This window comes from Impatiens glandulifera, chromosome 3 (assembly GCF_907164915.1).
Source record: "Impatiens glandulifera chromosome 3, dImpGla2.1, whole genome shotgun sequence".
Lineage (NCBI taxonomy): Eukaryota > Viridiplantae > Streptophyta > Magnoliopsida > Ericales > Balsaminaceae > Impatiens > Impatiens glandulifera.
Window position 1 is genome coordinate 27,578,988 of NC_061864.1, and position 21,388 is coordinate 27,600,375.

Sequence of the window (21,388 nt, forward strand, 5' to 3'; positions counted from 1 at the left end):
TCATTGGAATCAGATGGGTCTTTCGTAACAAACTTAATGAAGATAGTTTGTTTACGAGGAACAAAGCCAAATTAGTGCTCAAGGATATAGATAGGAGGAATGAATTGACTTTGAGGAGTCTTTCGCTCATGTCGCCAAACTTGAGGCCATTCGAATCTTTCTGGCATTTGCTGCTTCTAAAAACTTCAAGGTATTTCAAATGGACGTTAAGAGTGCATTTCTTAACGGAATAATTAATGAGGAGGTCTACGTTGAGCAGCCTACTGGTTTTAAAAATCCTACATTGAAGAACAATGTTTTTAGACTAGATAAAGCCTTATATGGTCTTAAATAGGATTCTAGAGCCTAGTATGATACACTTACTAAATTCTTATTTGATCATGACTTCACCATAGGTTCTGTTGATAAGACATTATTTAAATTTGTCAAAGAATCTCATATTTTACTTATTCAAATATATATATTGATGACATTATTTTTGGATCAATTAACCCCAAGTTATGTGAGAAGTTTTCTAAGTTGATGATAGATAAATTTGAGATGAGCATGATGGGTGAGCTAAGTTTCTTCTTGGGCCTTCAAGTTCGTCAACTTGAAGGAGGCTCCTTATTCAATAAGGCGAAGTACACAAAGGAGCTTCTAAAGAAGTTCGGCATGAGGAGCTGCTATGCTGCCTTAACATCAATGAGCTCGTCTCTCAAGCTTGATAAAGATGAAGATGGTCAAAGCGTTGACAGCACTGCCTATCGAGGGATTATCGTCTCCCTACTCTATCTAACATCAAGCATGTCAGATATACTACTCGTTGTTGGCGTTTGTGGGAGACTTCAGGCTAACTCTAAACAATCCCATTATATAGCTGCTAAAAGAATTTTCAAATATCTAAAGGGAACTCAAAATGTGGGACTGTGGTATTCGAATGATTTTAGTTTTAATTTAATAAGTTACTTTGATGTAGACTATGTAGGTTGTAAGGTGGACATGAAGAATACCAGTGGAACATGCCAATTCTTTGGTGATCGCCTTGTCTCCGGGTATAGCAAGAAACAGACTTCTATAGCAACCACAATGACTGAAGCGGAATATCTAGCTGCTGGGAGCTGCTGTGCTCAGTTGTTGTGGATTCAACAATAATTGAGAGACTTCAGTATCAAAGCTGAAGAATCGCCTATCTTCTATGACAATACTAGTTCCATAGCCATAATCTATAATTTGGTGTTGCATTCGAGGACCAAGAACATAGACATCAGGAACCAGACACCACTTCATCTGAGATCATGTGGCACAGAAGCACATCCGTTTAGAATACATGTCAACAAATCAACAAGTGGCCGACATTTTCACCAAGCCACTCCCAGAGACTAAGTTTTTTTACTTTCGAAATGTTTTGGGTGTTCTAGACCTTAACTAAACTCATTCTTCATCTGTTTTCTTAAAACACTTCATGCATGAATTTAGGGAGAACTCTCTGTTTTAAAAACATTTGTATTAAATACATTTATAAAATACCATGCATGGATTTAGGTAGAAATTTTCTTTATAAAACCATTTTTATTGCATATACCTTGCATAAGCTTAGAGGGAAATGAGTTAATAAATCAACTAGACAAAAATAACCTGACGGTTTTCTCGGTTTGAACCAATCAGATCATTTGACCGAAACCATTATAGATCGGACAGAAACCGCTTAAGCAACTTGGAATTTAAGACGGTTGGTCATTTATACTTTGAACTAAATACCGCTCAGTTAGTCTTCGCTATAAGAGGAAGCGGTTTTCTCAAATAAATAATCGACTTCTTAAATACATAATATACGGACATCACATATATCTCGGTTATTTACATAAAACTTTCGGTAGTCTCATCTTCGGACCAAAATGGGACAACTGTCTCATTTTTCATTATCTGTCATTGTACCTTTCCCACTAAAACATTAAAATGTTATATTTCGAAATATTTGGAGGAAATATTTTTTAATAAATATTTTTTAAATATCTCCAAATGTCGAATAATATGAAGACACATGTCTTTCATTGTTAAAAATTATAACTGATATTCATTATTATGATATATCATATATTTGTAACAAGATTCCTGTGACTTAATGTAGTAAATAATGATGAGTTTCCTTGAGAATACAATTTTAAAATTGTGCCTTATTTATTTTAATTATAGCGTTTGGGAAACACGCTCCACTAATATGACGATTTGTTTTCCTTTGCACTAAATGCGATTTAAAACATGTCCGTTCAGTTTCTTAAAAACGTCCTGCATGCCAAAAATATTACTTCACGTTAACCCTAAAACTTTGATTGCTCTTCCTTCTCTCTAGAAAAACTCCTTAATCTTCCTCAATTCTTCTAGACTCCTGTACCGGTTAAAGAAAATTCTTTCTCTAACAACGTGATGCAGGTGGACTTCGAATCCATCTACAACTCTAGGCTACCAGAGATGGAGGCTATATCCGATCTCTTGAGGCCTCTAGACTCAGGAAGTTCCTAGGGGGTCCGTTTATCAGCTACGACGAGGAAGTGCGAGCCTTCTTTGACTCTGCGAAGTTCATCAAAGATTCCATTTCGGCGAAGGTGAATGAAACCGATATTATTCTATCAGAAGCCACGTTCGCTGAGATTCTAGGGCTCCCGATGAAGGTCCTAGACTTTTCTACAGAGATTCCTTGAGACATTTTAATCGAGATGCAAACCTATCTTTCCAATCTTGATGGTCCCGTCAGCTGTAGCGGAAAGAAGAAACATTTGAAATGTGAGTATCGCATTCTATTCGACCTCGTTGCCAAGTCACTCTAAGGGAGGGGAGGAGCTTTTGACGCGATCACTCAAATCCAAGTTTGAAATGATGGTTTCTATAACAAGGGAAGTAGCCGCGAACTGGAAATTTGTTCTATTCAACGTTCTCTGTCAGATGGTGCTTCTTCACAACAAAAGAAGTTTGGGTTTTTCAGTCTAGATTGTCTAGATCTTGAAGCATATGGGAGTGTCCACCAGTTTGGGTACTCTTCTAAATCCCAACAAGGTCTTGTCTTCCATCTCGGTTGCAAGATATATTTCCAGAATAAAGAAAGGCAAGAAGTCTAACTTTGAGGCCTCCGGACAACAATCAAGCGGTGGTAAATCAACGGGCGGATCTAAACTTATTAATACTTCCAACCGCGCGACATCTATACAGAGTCTCAAACCATCTAGAGTTGAATCGACTTCGAGCTCCAACAACATTATTAAAGGAAAACCTGAAGAAGTTGGCGAAATCAACTCATCTCGTAAGAGGATTAGGTTTGAGGTAAATATATTTGCTCATCCTCCTTTTGTTGCATCTCCTTCACCTCCATAAGGTTTTTAGCAGAATTAGCCCAAGAGAAGGCTACGGCGCCTATTGATATTCCGGTTGAACCTACGACTGTAGAGGTTCAAAAGTAGTCGTTGTTGTTTCAACCGATATGATCGACACTCTTATTGTTGATCAGTCGGATGTTCTTCCAGCCAATTAGACAGAGGACGCATCAGCCAACCAACCTAATGTTATTCTTGTTATCCAGTAGAAGGTTCTACCTGCGGTTGAGAACTCCTTAACAAGTAAGGATGTTGATAAGATGGCCCCGGTAGCCATTGGTCAAGGGTCAATCCCTATCCCTTCCACTCAACAAGAGGTTTTGCCCTCTTTGGCTGCTATCGATATAGAAGTGGAAGATGTCACAAATGCTGAGACTGTGGGGGGTTCTTCAACAGTTGTTATCTCAAAAAAAAATTCCTCATTTGCCCTGATGAGACGAGCCAGAGGGATCGAGTTCAGGGAACCTATAGAGGATCCAAAACCTACCGAAGTTGTAGGGGTAGGGAAAGGAATTGCTGAATTAATGCCCGATCCTCCTCTTGATGTCACTCCTGAAGCTCAAGCTTCAATTAATTTGATAATTGAAGAGGTTGAAGTTGTTGCCAATGTCAAAATCAATCTATTTAATATTTGGCTCAGCGCAAGACTATGCACAAGCTTTAGTGAAGTGCTCCCAGATGTTCTGCAGAAGATGAAAAATGGAATGAATTGCTGAAATTGTTAAAGGTAATCTTCTTTTTGACTAAAATAAAAGATGTTCACGAAGCCCTCAAGAGAAGAGAATTTATGGCAGCCTATGCAAGAGGTCGTGCCCTTTTTCCATTTTATACCAGCTGTAGAAGGAATTTCAATTCGTTTGCTGATATTGCGAAAATGGATGCAGAGGTGATAAACCATCTTAGCGGGCTAATGGAGGAATATTGTTCAACTATACTTAAATTCGTGCATGGAACAAAATCCTCTAGTTTAGATGAATTTCGGGCTCCTACTCCTCGAACAGACTTAAATCATTATGATGAGGACGAGCCAATGGATTTCTTTGACGAAATGCCACCTCCTCAGGGCAATGTTCGCTTTTATCTTTAGAGCTAAATAGATCTTCGAGGGAGGTGAGAAAACGTCGAAGGAGTATTTAATCGAGTAGGAGAAGTCTTCTGCAGAGGAACGATGCTTTCAAATGTTTCACTTTTGTGATCATTCACGACCATCTGTTAAGAACAGTCTCCTTTTCTAAGGAAGAGATAGAGCGTCATTGGGACTTTGTGCGGGAAGAGGGGCTATTATCTGGTGAAAAAGTGTCAACAAGTGTTACTCTTTCTGAGTCCGAAGAAAGTGAAAGAAGTTGAGGGAGATCAAGCCTGTTCAAAACCATCGTCCACAGTTGACGAAGTTCCCTCTTCTTCTCCTCAAATTGAAAATACTCCCCCGACAGGTGTTGAATCATCTCCTCCAGAAGAGCATGCGACTAAGGAGAAGGAGTTTAAAGCTCAAAAGTCTAAGCAGCCAACTCTTGCTAACTCTCCTCCTGGTATGTTTATCGAATCCAAAGAAATTTTGGGTCTTATCCGTAAACTTAATGATGAGATTCTTGAAGAGGAGGTCGACTCATGGGCGATAATTAATGTTCCTCAACCTCAAGATTCACACCACGTTGAAAAACCAGAACAATCCATCCATGTTAGTATTCACGCTAAGCATATGCGTTCTGTCCTTGTTGGTTCCCACATTTCTTTCCCTTCTTATTCCGAAGAAGAGTCTCCAAGAATAGTGGACATCCGCCAAATAGTCATGGAGGCTCTAGCTCCGTGGTAGGAGACCTTTCAATACTTTAACTCAAGGTTGGAATGCATAGAGAGCTTGTCTGCATAATCATCGGATGCGCATGCTGAGCTAGCTGTGGGTCATAGGATAACAGACAGAAACGTTGTGGGCAACACGCAAGAGCTATTGAGGATGAGACAACAACTAACCAGGATGGAATCCCTTTTCGGCATAAATCTCACTCTTCATGGCGAGACTAAATCTTCAGTTGATCTTCTTAATTCTCAAATAATGGAAATTACTAAACCTCTCAAGGTTGCTGAAGTGGAAAGGAATTGAAGATGCTGATGCAGTTGCGCGTAGATTTCAAAATGAGGAGAATGCAACTGCTGAGGTCTGCCAAATAATATGTTGAAGCTGATGATCCTAACGATATTAATTTGAAAGAAATGGCGAACTGGGGGATCTTCACCCCCGTAGCTCTCGTTCTAGATGCAAGTTGACTCGAATCGACCATAGTATCCCTCCACCTAATCCTACTCCACAAAGAGGAAGACATACTCAACGAGGAAGAGGATGTGACTCTAGTGATCATGACCCTAGAAGTTTCATTGCTAAAGTCATGGGGGACATTGACGAAAGAACTAAAAGGGGATCCTAAACTTCTTTAATTTATGTCTTTTTACTTATGAACTCCTTGAACTGATTTTGTTAAATTTATGCTCTTAACTAATTTCATTACTTGGCTTGTGTTTGACAAATAGGAAAAAATAGTTGAAACATGATTAAGAAATAAGTAGTTCTGGTTTTGATAGTTTATTCTAAATAATCAAAAAGAGAGAAATTGGTAGACTAAGATTTTAAAATTAACTTAGGATACTCAACATAGTCAAACTTATAAATTATAAACGATTTTACTAGACATTGATAATTTAGTTTAAATAATCAAAAAGGGAGAAATTGTTAGATTAAATTAATTTAGGACATTTAATATAATGATTCTACCGGGTTTTGATAATTTAGCTTAAATAATCAAAAAGGGAGAAATTGTTAGGTTAAAGTGTTTTATTAATTTTAAGTGTATCAATAAGACTGAGTTGTGTCAAATTGATTTTGTGTAGGCTCTAAGTGAAGAAAACCGAAATGGGAATCAAGTCCGGTAGTTGATCAAATTCGGTATTTAATCAACTTTGGCTTTTGAAGAAGTGCGTCCGGTTTTTTGATCGGTTCAGTTTTTGGAAAAGCGCTTCTAAAATTTTGTTCAATTCAGTTCTTGGGGAAGCGCGTCAGGTATATTTGTTCAATTTGGTTCTTGGAGAAGCGCGTCCGGTATCTTTGATTGACTCGGTTCTTGAAGAAGCGTAGCCAATATTTTGATCAGCTCGGTTCTTGAAGAAGCGCGTCCAGTATTTTGATCGGCTTGGCTCTTGAGAAGCGCTTTCGGTTTTTGTTCATGTACGGTTTTTGAGAAGCATTTCCGACTTTTCTTTAACTTTAGTTTTATATTAAGCGCTTCCGGTAGTTTAATCCGTTCAATTTTATATGAAGCGCTTCTGGTATTTTAACTAGTTCGATTTTATATGAAGCGCTTCCGGTATTTTAACCAGTTCGGTTTTATATGAAGCGCTTTCGGTATTTGATCAAGTTCGTCTTTATGAAGCGCTTCCCGTTTTTTTCCAATACTTCGGTTTTATGAAGGGATTTCGATATTTGATCAAACTCGATTTTTGATCAAGTTTTCAAAAGCCTTCTCCAGCGCATCAGCCCAATTCATTACTGTAAGTCTGATAGAACAGCTGAGCTAAACTTATAGAAGACTATCACGTGCCAAACTAATTCAGACCTCATGTGATGTACGTTCCCAGTACACCATGATCTCTTAAAGAATATTCGGTGCACTACCATCATCCCGTACATCCACGATCAAACACATATTTTCTAATATACTACCCTAACACACATCCAACCGAAATAGGGCACGTGTCCACTGAAGCAAATCTATTCGTTGCCGAACTTGGAGGACAATTTACAAACTGTTTTTTTTTGCTTTAAGGCTCTTGCATATCTACTATTCTCTACTACCTTCACGAGTCTTAAGCATTTTTATGTGAACTTTCTATCAAGCGCTCAAGCTCTAAAGTTCTAAGAGTTTACAAGTTTGCTAGATCATTAAGTTGTATTATATTCACTGATATTTCTGTGTGAGATTTAGTATTATAAGTTAAACGGAGGTTGTTCTATTTAATAGAGTGTGTTGTGCTAGGAGTTCAGAAGTAGGCAATGTTTAAGTCATGTGTGTCTAACCGGGTTTGTATAAATGTTATATTCAAACAAAATCTTCTAGTGTATATCCTTCTCAAGATTGAGAAGAAGAGGTGACATATGAGAGTTTGCTCTAAACATTCATAAACAAGTTTTGTGTCTGGTTTTCTTTACATCCATAATCTTCCAACCCTTTATCTGCCGCTTCAAGTCTAAACAAACAGTTTCGCACTTGACTCCGTTCAAGAGTTTGTGAAGACTTGTGAAGAGTAGAAACAAATATTAACTCTGACAGAGTTAATATCGAAGTGAAAGTTTTTACGGTTAACAATACTTGGTTAACCCCTGATATTGTTGACTCCTTTCCTAACATCACATATATATGTCCATGTGTAGATAAGAATTAATATCCACTTATTTGTTGTTTCATAACATTCCCCCTTGGATATTAATTTACACAAAGAATATGCCTCATTAAAACCTTATGAAAATAAACCCTATAGGAAACAAATTTCTAGTGAAGGAAAAAGAGTACAATATTCTTGTGTTTATATCTCCCCTGATTTGGGTATTGCTTCAAATTATGAATTCAACGCATCCCTATTCTCTTTACTAGCTTTTCAAATGTAGAAGTCAACAATGCTTTGGTTAATAAATCCTCTAAGTTTTCATCTAATTTGTTGTACATCAATTTCACCATCCATTTGAAGATCATGAGTAAAGAAAATTTTTGGTGAAATGTGTTGCGTCCTATCTCCCTTAATATAACCTCCTTTCAGTTGAGATATACAAGCTGAATTATCTTCAAACAAAATACTTGGGAGAATTTTCTCTTTAGTCGTTAAACCACAATTCTTTAGAATGTGATGTAACATTCACCTCAAACAAATAGATTCTCAGTTAGCCTCATGTATTCTAATATTTCTGCATGATTTGATTAAGTAGCTGTTAAAGTTTGCTTCATAGATTTCCATGAGATAATTGTTTCACCACATATAAAAATATATCTAGTCTCAGATTTAGCTTTGTGTGGATCATATAAATAACCAACACCAACATAGCCAATTAAATCTAGTTGAGAGTCTTTCGAATAAAATAACCCGAGGTCAATTATCCCTTGGAGATAAAGAAAAATGTGTTTTATGTCATTCCAATGTCGTCAAGTAGGGCAACAACTAAATTTTGCTAATAAATTTACAATAAACGCGATATATAGTCGCGTGTTATTTGCAAGATACATTAGTGCACCAATAACACTTAAATAAGGCACTTCAGTTCCAAGTTCTTCTTCATCTTTTTCTTTTGGCTTAAATGGATCCTTTTCAGAATCAAGTGCCCGGACGACCATGGGAGTACTTAGCGGGTGAGAAAAATACATCCGAAAATGCTTCAATACCTTTTGGGTATAAGTTGATTGATTGAAGAATATGCCATTTTCTTAATGCTCAATTTTTAATCCAAGGCAAGATTTAGTTTTCCCAAAATCTTTGATTTCGAATTCCTTCTTCAAATATTCAACAATTATTTGCAGCTCTTTAGTAGTTCTAATCAAATTTAAATCATCAACATACACTACAATATTACAAATTCAGATCCACTTTTCTTATGAAAACACATGGACAAATTGGGTCATTCACATAACCTTCTTTCATCAAAATTCCATTAAGGCGATTATACCACATTCGATTAAATTGTTTAAGCCCATACAATTATTTTTGCAATTTAATAGAGTAAACCTCTTTGAGATTTGATTTGCATAAATTAGACATCTTGAGAGTAAATTAAATTTGATTTGATTCGATTGGAGAAGAATTAACATCCACTTGTTTGTTGTTTCATAACAAAAAAAAAATATATTTATATAATTTATTTTAAAATATATTATTTTTTATTTAAATAATTTATTAATATAATATATTATTTTTAATTTAAATAATTTATTAATATTTAAAATTAAATTAATAATATATATATATATAACTTTATTATTTATCAATGTATAAAATAATATTATAAATATAAAAAATAAATAAGTTGACATAAAAATAAAATTTATAAAACGTTAATAATTAAATAAGTTGAAAAATAAATAAAGGTCACCTCAATCAACTTTACCAGTCATTTTCCTAACAATAATTTAGTCATTTTACTGACAATAAAAAGTAATAACACGATGCTTATTATGACATTCACTTATTTGGAAATCGCAATAATAAGCCAAAACAAATGACCTGAAAATGGGGAGAAGCACATGCATATAACAGTACTACCACTGTTCTCCCGTATTTTTTCCATTTAAATTAAGTTAGTGTTTGATAAATATAAGGCCTTGTTCGGATTGGGATTTTTGAAAAAACCTAGAGAGGGAAAAATGTAATGATTGGTGATAATTTTGAGAAAGTGATGATTATTTTTGGTAAAAAGACTTAAAGGGTATTGATATATATGAATAAAATAAAAAATAATAATTTAAAATAGAAGGTATTTTAGTATTTTGGTTAATAAAATGAGTGATGTGATTGTTGAGAAGTGATTGATTGGAAAATTGATTTGGGGTGGGTTTTTTAAAAAACCCAAGGAGAACAAGACCTAACTTATTATTTAATCTTAAAAATTAAGTTTGTATTTGATTAATTTAGCTCAAACTATCTATTATATATTATAATATTTAATTATTTGTTCATTGACTTGTATATTTTGTTATTTAATAATTTTGATATATTTTTATAAATATATTATTAATATATACTCATAAAATAATTTTTTAAATATTTTATTTCATTAATTTATCGATGTTTATGAGAGTTGATGAATTTGATTATTTAGCTTTTTTTTTTATAAAAATAAATCAACCAAACAAAGCCTAAAGTACATGTACACCACTTTCTTTTTGAAATGTTTGCATGCCTTTTCATTTAACAATGATGCAAATAGTAGTTCATCTGTCCCGTTAGAAGTTGCACTATTATTATTACAACAAAGCAGTATTTATTTGACTTTTTGTAAGATTCATTTTAATCATATCATTTATATGTTTGGATCATATTCTATATAACCACCTCGAGAATTATCCACACCAAAAACTAATATTTTATTTTATTTTAAATTTGGGTATCATATTGTATAAAGAAATCCATTATTTTCCTCATACATGTTGTTACAGGTGTCATTTTTCAAATATTTTAAAACCATTAACATAAAATATGGTACTTATTTTATCAACCAAATAATAATTTTAAATTAAATATGATCTACTAATGTAAATCCATTTTTTTGGGTTGAATATAGAAAATTAGTTTGACTCCATAATATGACTTTAATTGAGGTAGGGGTGAACAAACGGATAAAATTAATTCGTTTTATCCGATCAGTATTAAATCCAAACTAAATTTATCTTATTCGTAATCCAAATAAGTTTAACTAATTAATACTGATCGAATAAAATATGGTTTGGACAATCTAATTTAAAAAAATATTTATATAATTGTAAATGTCAACTTGAAAATTATTCAATAATTTTAAATTAATTGAATTATTAAAATTCAATCCGAATTTAATTTAAACCGAAATAGTTAATTCAAATTTGTAATTCGGATTCGGTTCGGATTAGTCCGTTTAATTCTCACCTCTTGAATTAAAAAATCTATTTACTTAATTTATTTTATTATTTAATGTTTAATATGTTTAAAATAAGTATTAAAATTTTAATTTTATAATTAATTTTGTTTATTTATAATTTGAATATGAAAAAAAAATAAAAAATAAAAATTCTTGTTGACTTAACTATACATAAATAAGTAAACAAATATATTATGTTGAGGTGAATTGTAATTTAAATAAAAAAATTGAAAAATATATTTATGGATAATTTGGATAATCTTAATTTAATCCGATGCGGACTCAATTCAATCTGATCTCAATCCAATCCGAAATATCCAATTCAAATTAGTATTTTGGATTCGGATTGGATTTCGAATTAATTCACTCAATGTTCACCCTTAGATTTAGGTACCTATCTCATATTTAGATTCTCCTAAATGATTATTCTTGTATATTCATGGAAATGAATCTTCTGATTTGTCTAAGACGGTGAGATCTTCCTCATCCCAGAAACGACCGTATCCAGTTGTTTCTCTGATGGTCACCATCAATTTCGAAACATTTTCGCTAATCAAAGTAACCCTCTTTTCTTCATATTTGGATGCCAAATAAACTTTTAAGATCCTATTTTTCTTTCTCTAACGCACAAGCAAGAAATAATGTGATTAATTTGATCTATATTGAGGGGGAAGTTCATGATAATAAACCTAAAATCTCTGCGAGTATTGTCAAATTTATAATGATTTGTTTAAGGAGCCATTAAAGTCATACCTATATTGAATGGTATAACTTTTAATTCAATTAGAACAATACAAAAAGATGTGTTGGAGGCTCGTTTTACATTGGAGAATGTTGATAAGTCCATTAAGGGATGTGGAAGTGATAAATGTCGGGATGCGACGAGTTTACTTTGGATGTTTAAGAAGGCGTGGCATTTCTTTAAGACTGGAATTATGGAAGCAATTGATCATTTGTAAAGAGTTGGAACTCTACTTTGATATGTCTCATTCATAAATCTCCAAGAACTATTGATGTGAAGAATTTTTGGCTTATTAGTCTCGTTTCATCATTCTATAAGATTGTCGCAAAATATTTGACCAATAAGTTACGGAGGGTGTTAGAGACTGTCATATCTAGTAATCAGATGACGTCCATCAAATATCGTCAAATTTATGATGTTATATTAATAATCAATGAGTGCATTGACTCAACTAGTTTAAGAGGTGATAATTTTGTTTTTTTCAAGTTAGACATCGAAAAAACTTATGATTATTTCAATTGGGAGTTTTTATTTGATGTAATGGACAACATAGGAATGGGTGCAAAATGAATTGGTTGAGTTAAATTTTGTTTCTCGATGGTTAAGTTTTCTATCATTATTAATGGGAGCTCTTAAGGATTTTTCGAGAGTTCTATAGGGATGAGACATGGTGATTTACTCTCTCCTTTTTTTGTTCGTCATTATTATGGAAGCTCTCTAAAAAATGTTGGCTTTTGCAGAAAATTCGGGACTCATCCGTAGAGTGAGTTATAGGTCAAGAAGATATCCTCTTACCATATCACATTTTCTTTTCATGATGACACGCTCTACATGGTTCAAGCTACCTATATGAATTTTAAACACCTTCAGGATATTTTATGATTATTCGGTGCATGTTCCAGTGTTCGAGTTAATATTAATAAGTCAAACATATTTTTTAAAATTCTGTTTAGAATAGAAGAAGGATGATGTTGATAAATGTGTTGGAGTTTAAAATTGGTGGTCTTCCGTCAACATATCTTGGTATGCCATTATGTGATAAATTATGATCCAAGGTCTCTTAGGACCCGATTATCACTAAAATGGCATGTAAACTATCTAGATGGAAAAGTAAAATAATCTTGAAAGGGGGTCGGTTAATCCTCATTAAGAGTAGGTAGTCATTTATGCCCACATATATGATGCCGTTATTCATTCTCCCCAAGAGTGTGATAGTGCAAATGGAGAGAATAATGTGTGAATTTCTATGGGGTTCTTCTAACTCATCGTTTTGTCATCTAGTTAGTTGGGATAATATTAAATGTTTTAAAGATCAAGGAAGTCTAGATATTCAAGATCTTATTCTTTTAATAGGGTTTTTCTATTAAAATGGTGTAGTAAATTTACAATAGAGCCGAATAGTCTTTGGGCATCGATAATCAAATGTAAGTATGGTAATGATTGGTCTAGTTGTTTCACAAAAATGTCTAATTATCCACCGGGGTGTAACATTTGGAGGGGAATTTATTCTATATGGAAAAGTTTTCGTGAGAAGTTTATATTCATTATGGGGATGGTTCTTCGATTAGATTTTGGGATGACTTTTGGTGTAGTATCAGAAGTCTAACTACGACGTATCCTGAGCCTACTTTCATTGCTATATGAAGAAATGTCATAGTTAAGAACACGTTTGATCCTCAGTCTAGTGGTTTCGCTAGCTAAATTAGATATAAAAATAGATTAAATTATGGAGACTTCGTTTCATAATAGAGTTTTACTTTTAGTAAGACGTAAAAAAAGTGTCATTGTTTGAACAAGACGTTATGCATTGACAAGATATGGATAGTTTCCACGTTGATTTTTTATGGGAAAAACTTTGGGAGTCAAAGATTGCATCAAATATCTTGTTCTTTGGATAAAGAGTTATTCATGGTGGAATTATAATGGATGATATATGCATAAAAAAAATGTTGTATTATGGATAGTCATTGTCGTATGTGTCACGAAGAGGTCGAGTCAGCAACTCACTTACTCTTGCATTATCGAGGGGTGACTAGTATTTGAAGTCTTTTATAGAGTATTAATTGGATTCATTGGGTGATGTCCGAGTCTTTGTATAGTTGCTGGGAAGTTTGGATTGATGCGGCTGATATGACAGTCCTAAATATTTGGGTTATCATTCCAATTATTTTGGTGGACTATCTAGTTGGAGAGAAATCGTCAAACTTTTAATGATCGTAGTCGTCTGATGCATATCATTCGTAATACAATTATTATGACGCTTTCCGAAATTTGTTTAGGAAAGCCATTAGAGTCTGTCGGTGAGTTAATCATTCTTTTTGAAAATTTACGAGCTCGACAACTTATTAAGTATCTTTTTTTCTTATTTTATATTTTTATTTTAATGTCATGCTTAAACGATTTTTTTTTTTCATTTTTAATATGCATGGATCCTTTAAAAAAATGATTCTAAGTTTTCCCTATTAGAAAAAATTTAAACACGGTCCAAATTGAAGAGAAACTAAGAAGAATATTTTATTCATTAAAGCTAAAAGTTTTTTGTCGCAGATTCGAAGGATGCTATCGTGCTTAAAGAGCATAATGAAAAAGAAGAAACATTGGTTTCTTTAACTCCTATTACATATGGGTGTTGGAGATAATTTATTTTAAAATATTAATTTAAATCAATTTTTATGTAAAGTATTTTGTTCAATAATTAAAAGATCTCATAACTTACTCTTCTCTAAAATCTCATAAAATAGATGAGTAACTAGAATAATATACTAATTAAATAAAGTTTTAAAATAATTTTTGGTGAAAATTTAATTTAAATTTCTAGCCTATTATTTTTTAGAGTGGCCACCTAAGTTTAAAAAAATTAAGAAAATATTTTACATGTACAAATATAATTTCAGAGGTTCTTTTGAGTTTGATGTTTAGTGACACTAAAAAAAAAAGCTTACGCGTTATGTCCTCCTTGACCATTAAAGAACGATATTTACTTCATATTCTTATGCTATTTAGAAAATTGTATTCTTACGTATTATTTATTCAATTATTTTTCAAAATTCAAGACATGCATTTTGGTCGAGCGGGTGACTCGAACGCTGGAGGCCAGATTTTGGTCGAGTTCAACCCTTCTTCAACCTCCAACCAAACTAAAAATACAAGTTTTGGTCTTTGTCTAGGAGACTCTAATCGATTAATCAAAGGCATGGGGAGAATCGTCTCCCCATTTAGAACTTGTTAGTCACACCCCGATGACGTCATTCAACCAAGAAGGACATCAATGGGGATTTGACAAAAATGACAATTTTTTGATCGAAAAAATCATTTTTTGATTCAAGGCATTAATTTGAATTCTAAGCTTTCAAATAGCTTCCTTAAGGTCTTTGAAGTTAAAATCAGTTGGACAAAACAAATTGGTTGTGAGTTTAAACAAATTTTAAAACTGAAATCCAAAGTCTTTTTTAGAAAATTTTAAATTTAGGCAAACATGCCTTAAATGCTTCAGTATCGGTTTAGAAATACTCCCAACACCATTTACAAATGATTGAACATCTTATTGGATCTCACTTCTTGAGCTAAAGCTCAAGAATATAGATTCGTTTTTTTTTATTTTAAAATTGAAATTGAGTATTTTCAATTCGGGTTAATTGATTTAAATTGATTTTGATAAAAAGTTTATAAATGATCTTACGATCAAATTGTTGGAATTTTAAACTAATTCATAAATTCCATTAATGAATGGAAATGAGAATTTGGGTAAATAAAATCAAATGAAATTCAAACGTGAATTAAAGTGAAATTTGATCCAAATAATTAAATTATTTTGTTAATGATGTAATTAACATTTAATGGCTTGAAAAACAATTATCAAATTAAATATGTTTAATTTTGTTAATTGTCATTGTAACCTTCATGATATTATTGCTATCAATTTATTAGCAAGAAAATCATGTAACGTGTATTTTCTATCGAAGAAAAAATACAAAGGGCAATGAAGAGGCAATCAAGGTCAGCCGTTGGATCAAAGATTAATGGTTGATTTTATTTTTATGAAAGTTTAATTTTTCAACAATATAAAACCCCTCATCTCTAATCTAAAATTTTATATTCTCTTATTTTTTTTCTCACACTAGAATTCCAAAAGTCTTCTTCTTGTTTTGTGAGTGTTCTTCGAGTTCTTTGTTCGATATTTCCGTTGAAACCCGGTGATAGTTCAGGTACACTGATGAAGTTCGACGAGTAGTGATTTCAGTGCAGAATTACTACAGGATTCGTTGTACTCTGGGAGACAGCCATCTGCGATAAGCTCCAGCACAAACGGGAGACGATGAAACTGTTTTAAGGGAAATGTGCTAAGCACATGCCTCGAATCAACAATTTATTAGGTGATATTGTTCTTCATATATTTTATTTATTTCATTTATTTGTAACATCATTTTATATATATTTCTGTAATTTATTTCAAGACAAGATTTCTAACAATCTTAAAACAATTTCATGTGCTAAGTTATTTAGTAGCTTTTGCCGTCGAAAATCTTTGTCTTTGATGTTTCAGAAATACGAGTCACGATGTTGCAAAAGAGATGATGGCTCATTTCGACAAGTTGAAATTATTTATCTTAATAAGAAGAAGAATCGACTAATAAAGATAAGTTTTTATTATACACGTATAATGTTAATTTTTAATATTTTTTGTATTATTAAAAGCTTAATTTTATAAGCTGATATATGTTTGACATATAAATTTTCTCAAGAAAAAAATTGTATATTCAATATACAAATGTTATCTTGAAAATAATTTAGAAAACAATAATTTGTTTTCTTTTTCATTAAAAGTTTGAGAGTTACTAGAATTATTATTATTAATAAATGAAAAGGTAACTAAAAGGTTAACTTATAATTTTCAATTTAAATAAAATTTGTGGTTATATTTAATAGTAATTAAAATTAATTATAATTGAAACATATGGTTTCAGTTTTAAAATAATTAATTATAATATATATATACATTCTTAAATTAATTAAGCGTGATAATTAATAAGAATGTGATATGCTGATTATTAATGAAATATAGTCTATTTATATATATACATATAAATTGTCTTATATATTTACCGTTTGATTATGATATTAAGTTATCAATTTTATTTGACAGAGTTTAAGTCAAAAATAAGAGAAAAATAAGTTTCTCTGAAGAGAAGACAAAAGATCGTAAACAGTAATATAACAATAAAAGGGCGCATTGGTACAGTGGTTCAAAGTTCAGACGCAAGGGTGTGAGGAGGCGAAAGGTCCCTAGTTTGAATCCCATTTAGCCAATGATTTCTTTGATGGAACCATTCAAATTTCAAGAAATTTGATGAGTTATAAAATGACACTAGTCATTTATGTTGAAACCATTCCAATTTCTTGTGTATAAATTATGAGATGAATGGATAGTCAATAATTTCTTGATAGAAATCAGACTAGTTAAAATGACTTTAGTCATTGATGTTGAAACCATTCGAATTTCTTGTGTAGAAATTATGAGATGAATGGGTAGCCAATAATTTCTTGGTAGAAATCAGACTTACTTAATTTGATAATTTTGAAATCAAACAATTACAAGGAAAGTCTTGTTTGATTTGAGAATAATGTTGCAAACGTGTCGATATTGCGGCATGCAAACGTGCAACCGAAAATAAATGTATAAGCGGCTTTGGCCAAAGATGCTTGAAACATTATAATTTCTTTTGTAAAATCATATGATATGGTGAATATTTATTTGATTAAATATTCTAATTTCTTTTATAGAAATTAAATGTTGAAATAAATATTTTAATTGATTAAATTTCTTATGTGGAGATTATGTGAAGAATGATTTATATATGAATAAACATTCTAATTTCTTGTATAGAAATTATATTTTATTCAATTAATTATTTATGATATAGTTATCTTATTCATAAAAGTATAACAAAAGAAATTTGTAAAAGAATTGTGTGACAATTTCTTGATTAGAAAATTATTTATTTAAATTATACAAATGTGTGTTATTTAAAAAGGATACCAACACGAATGTGGGGGCAAATATTTTTATTGATTATAACACAAAAATGATTGTGTATATTATGATAAATGTTAAAATAATTTGTTGTTAGAGAAACATGTTCTCTATAAAAGATAAAGTTGTGCAACTTTATAAAAAGAAATAAAATAACAAGAAATGTCTTGTTTATATTTGCTAAGTTGGTGTTCAAATCGATATTTTAGATTTGAGGATTTTGAAATCAAGAAACGTGTCATATTTTGACATCATTTTCATAAAATTTTGAAGAACCAATGTCTTCAAAAGAATTTTATGAAATAAATGAAAAAGAAAGTTTATAAAGTCTTGATATGACTTATAACAAATTTTATAATAATGATATGAAAATTTGATCATACTTTTATTAAAAAGTGGATGTGACAATTATATATATCATGAAGACAATGAAAATTATTTTATTACGTGTCTTTTGAAAATTACGATAAAAATGGTTAAATCCATAAAGGATATGAATCGCACTAAACGAAATATCATGTTGTTATCAAATGATATATTGATATTATTAAATGAAAGACTTTACATCTTAAAGTGAATATGTTTACACTTAGAAGTGCAATCTACGTATGAAAATCTTCTAATAAACTTATGATGGATAGATTAAACGTTATAATCTATATTTTTGACTTATGTCGAAAAATAAAATATTTTTATGTAAAATATATAATCGTTTACACGAAGGCAGAATAGTTCAAAGACATTTTGTCTACTAGTTAGCCAAGTAAACAATATTTTCATAAAAAATAAAATGTTTAAATGGTAAGCATGTACGAATGACTATGCTTCTTATTAGAGGATATTCCAAGATTATCAGAAATTTCTAATTATTGTAATAATAATTTGAAATTAGATAAACTTAGAGTCAATGACAAGTCTAGACATACACGTCTTAGACATAATGTCATTAGACTATAATCTCTAATGGAGTTATCAAATTTGACTATGTAAGTCAAAGATAACATTGTGGATCCACTAATAAGATTATTGAATAGAGAGATAATTTGAAGTCTTTTGAGACATTAGCCTACTATAAGTTGGTATGAAGGAAAACCCAACCTATGCAGACTGGAGATCCCAAGAACTAGGTTCAATGGGACAACCTAATTGTACTGACTTGGAAAGTTATTGTTGAGGATTAATCCTATAACGAAACAATAATATTTTGACGAGGATAAGTATATCGCTTTTAATGATTCTTTGTGAGCAAAGAGATCACCTATGTGAGGGAGAAGTGGGGCCGCTTCGAAAGAATTGCACGGCTCAATTCTAGACCCCCTCACAGAACCAGGCGCGTGTTCCATGGCCAAAATGGACACAACCATGAGAGCTTGATATGTATTAGGGAGAATTCTATGTGAAAGTGTGTAATCGTTTACACAAAAGGTAGAATAGTTCAAGGACATTGAGTCTACTAATCAGCTAGTAAAGTTATATGCTTTCACAAGGGAAGGTTCAAAGGGTTACACCTACCTATCCTATGTAGAATTCAACTGTTGAACCTTTCACCGGGTTAATCTTTCAATTTCCATTAATGTGAGGGATTGTTGGAATTTTAAACTAATTCATAAATTCCATTAATGAATGGAAATGAGAATTTGGGTAAATAAAATCAAATGAAATTCAAACGTGAATTAAAGTGAAATTTGATCCAAGTAATTAAATTATTTTGTTAATGATGTAATTAACATTTAATGGCTTGAAAAACAATTATCAAATTAAATATGTTTAATTTTGTTAATTGTCATTGTAACCTTCATGATATTATTGCTATCAATTTATTAGCAAGAAAATCATGTAACGTGTATTTTCTATCGAAGAGAAAATACAAAGGGCAATGAAGAGGCAATCAAGGTCAGCCGTTGGATCAAAGATTAATGGTTGATTTTATTTTTATGAAAGTTTAACTTTTCAACAATATAAAACCCCTCATCTCTAATCTAAAATTTTACATTATCTTATTTTTTTTTCTCACACTAGAATTCCAAAAGTCTTCTTCTTGTTTTGTGAGTGTTCTTCGAGTTCTTTGTTCGATATTTCCGTTGAAACCCGGTGATAGTTCAGGTACACTGATGAAGTTCGACGAGTAGTGATTTCAGTACAGAATCACTACAGGATTCGTTGTACCCTGGGAGACAGCCATCTGCGATAAGCTCCAGCACAAACGGGAGACGATGGAACTGTTTTAAGGGAAATGTGCTAAGCACATGCCTCAAATCAACAATTTATTCGGTGATATTGTTCTTCATATATTTTATTTATTTCATTTATTTGTAACATCATTTTATATATATTTCTGTAATTTATTTCAAGACAAGATTTCTAACACAAATTCAAATCAAGAAATTGAGTAATCATATGGTAGTAAAAAACACATTATTAAGGGAGATGTGGAATATGTTTGTACACTTGAACAACTAAACAATTCACAAACCAACCAAACATGCAGATAACATTAGACACACAATCTCTTCAAAAAGATAATGATTTAAGAATAAAAGAAGTGAACATTGAAATTAATAACAATAGAACAACACAAGGTTTTTTTAGTGGTCGGTAAAATACCTACATCCACTTTTCAAGATGAATGAGACTATTTACTATGATCAGATAGTGAAATTACAAGAAGATATACAAAAATTTACAAAACACTTAGAACTTTAAAACTGGAATGTTCTCTTAGACAACCTTACTTAATAAATAAATACCTCTTAACTCACTTCAAATGTCAATTATATATTTTGGGGTTCTCTTTAACTTCCATTAAAGAGACAAAGTCCATAAAATTAGAGCTTTAGGACAAGTCAAATAGGAGATATGAAATAGTTACCACAACTCCCTAATCTAGAAATTTCTAGTAGTGTGTTGTCACTTTCAACTTTAGTTAGGCAACACAAAATTCAAATTAACTTTTCACCTTCTCTCTTATTTTCTCACCGCGGTTGTGCTTTATCTCAAGCTTTATTGATGTTATTTTCAAGACATGGATCAATATTTGGATCAATGATATGACAACTACATTTTCATTTTGTAATTAAAATTAATCACCAAGATTAATTATTTTATTTTGAGTTTTCTTTTCCAACATTAATTCTTCAACAAATAATTAATCTTTAATCCTGTTTTTAATTTGATTAGGACTTGGTATTAATATTTTCATCACCAATTCCAACAAACTCTATCTTGATGCATACGTGTCATAGTCAATACTTCATATGCCTTGGTCTTTTCCACAATGGAAAATTAAGCCCCAATATCCTAACATACTCTCATGTTAACAATCTTCATACATGTCCCATGATGGACCCTCAGAACCACCTTTGTAAAGAAGTCACTTGTATTCTCTTTGGTTGCAATTTTAGTTACCTTGACAATGCTTTTCTTTATGAAATCCCTCACAAATGGTAATTTCATATCTATATGTTTGGTTCTCTCATAGTGTAATGAATTCTTGCTCAAGTGCAATGCACTTTGAGTGTCTCCAAAGACAATAGCCTCCACCTCAAAATCAACGAGTTTTTTTTTCATAAATCCCTTTAACCATTTTGCCTCCTTCAAAGCTTCTCCAAGTGCCATATATTTTGCCT

At 31.8% G+C, this 21,388-nt stretch overlaps 1 protein-coding gene across 1 annotated transcript; it reads left to right on the plus strand.

Moving 5' to 3' along the window:
* Positions 1 to 549: 549 nt before the first annotated feature.
* Positions 550 to 1,134, plus strand: LOC124930101 (uncharacterized mitochondrial protein AtMg00810-like). The gene is made up of 2 exons (XM_047470462.1): positions 550 to 817; positions 959 to 1,134. The coding sequence occupies exons 1-2, from the start codon at positions 550 to 552 to the stop codon at positions 1,132 to 1,134; spliced, it is 444 nt and encodes a 147-aa protein (XP_047326418.1).
* Positions 1,135 to 21,388: the final 20,254 nt, after the last annotated feature.

Excerpts from the sequence above, each read along its gene's own strand:
- LOC124930101 (XM_047470462.1), top strand. The coding sequence starts at position 550 with ATGGGTGAGCTAAGTTTCTTCTTGGGCCTTCAAGTTCGTCAACTTGAA. Across the intron at positions 818-958 it reads ACTACTCGTTGTTGGCGTTT|ACTATGTAGGTTGTAAGGTG; the intron begins GTGGGAGACTTC and ends ACTTTGATGTAG.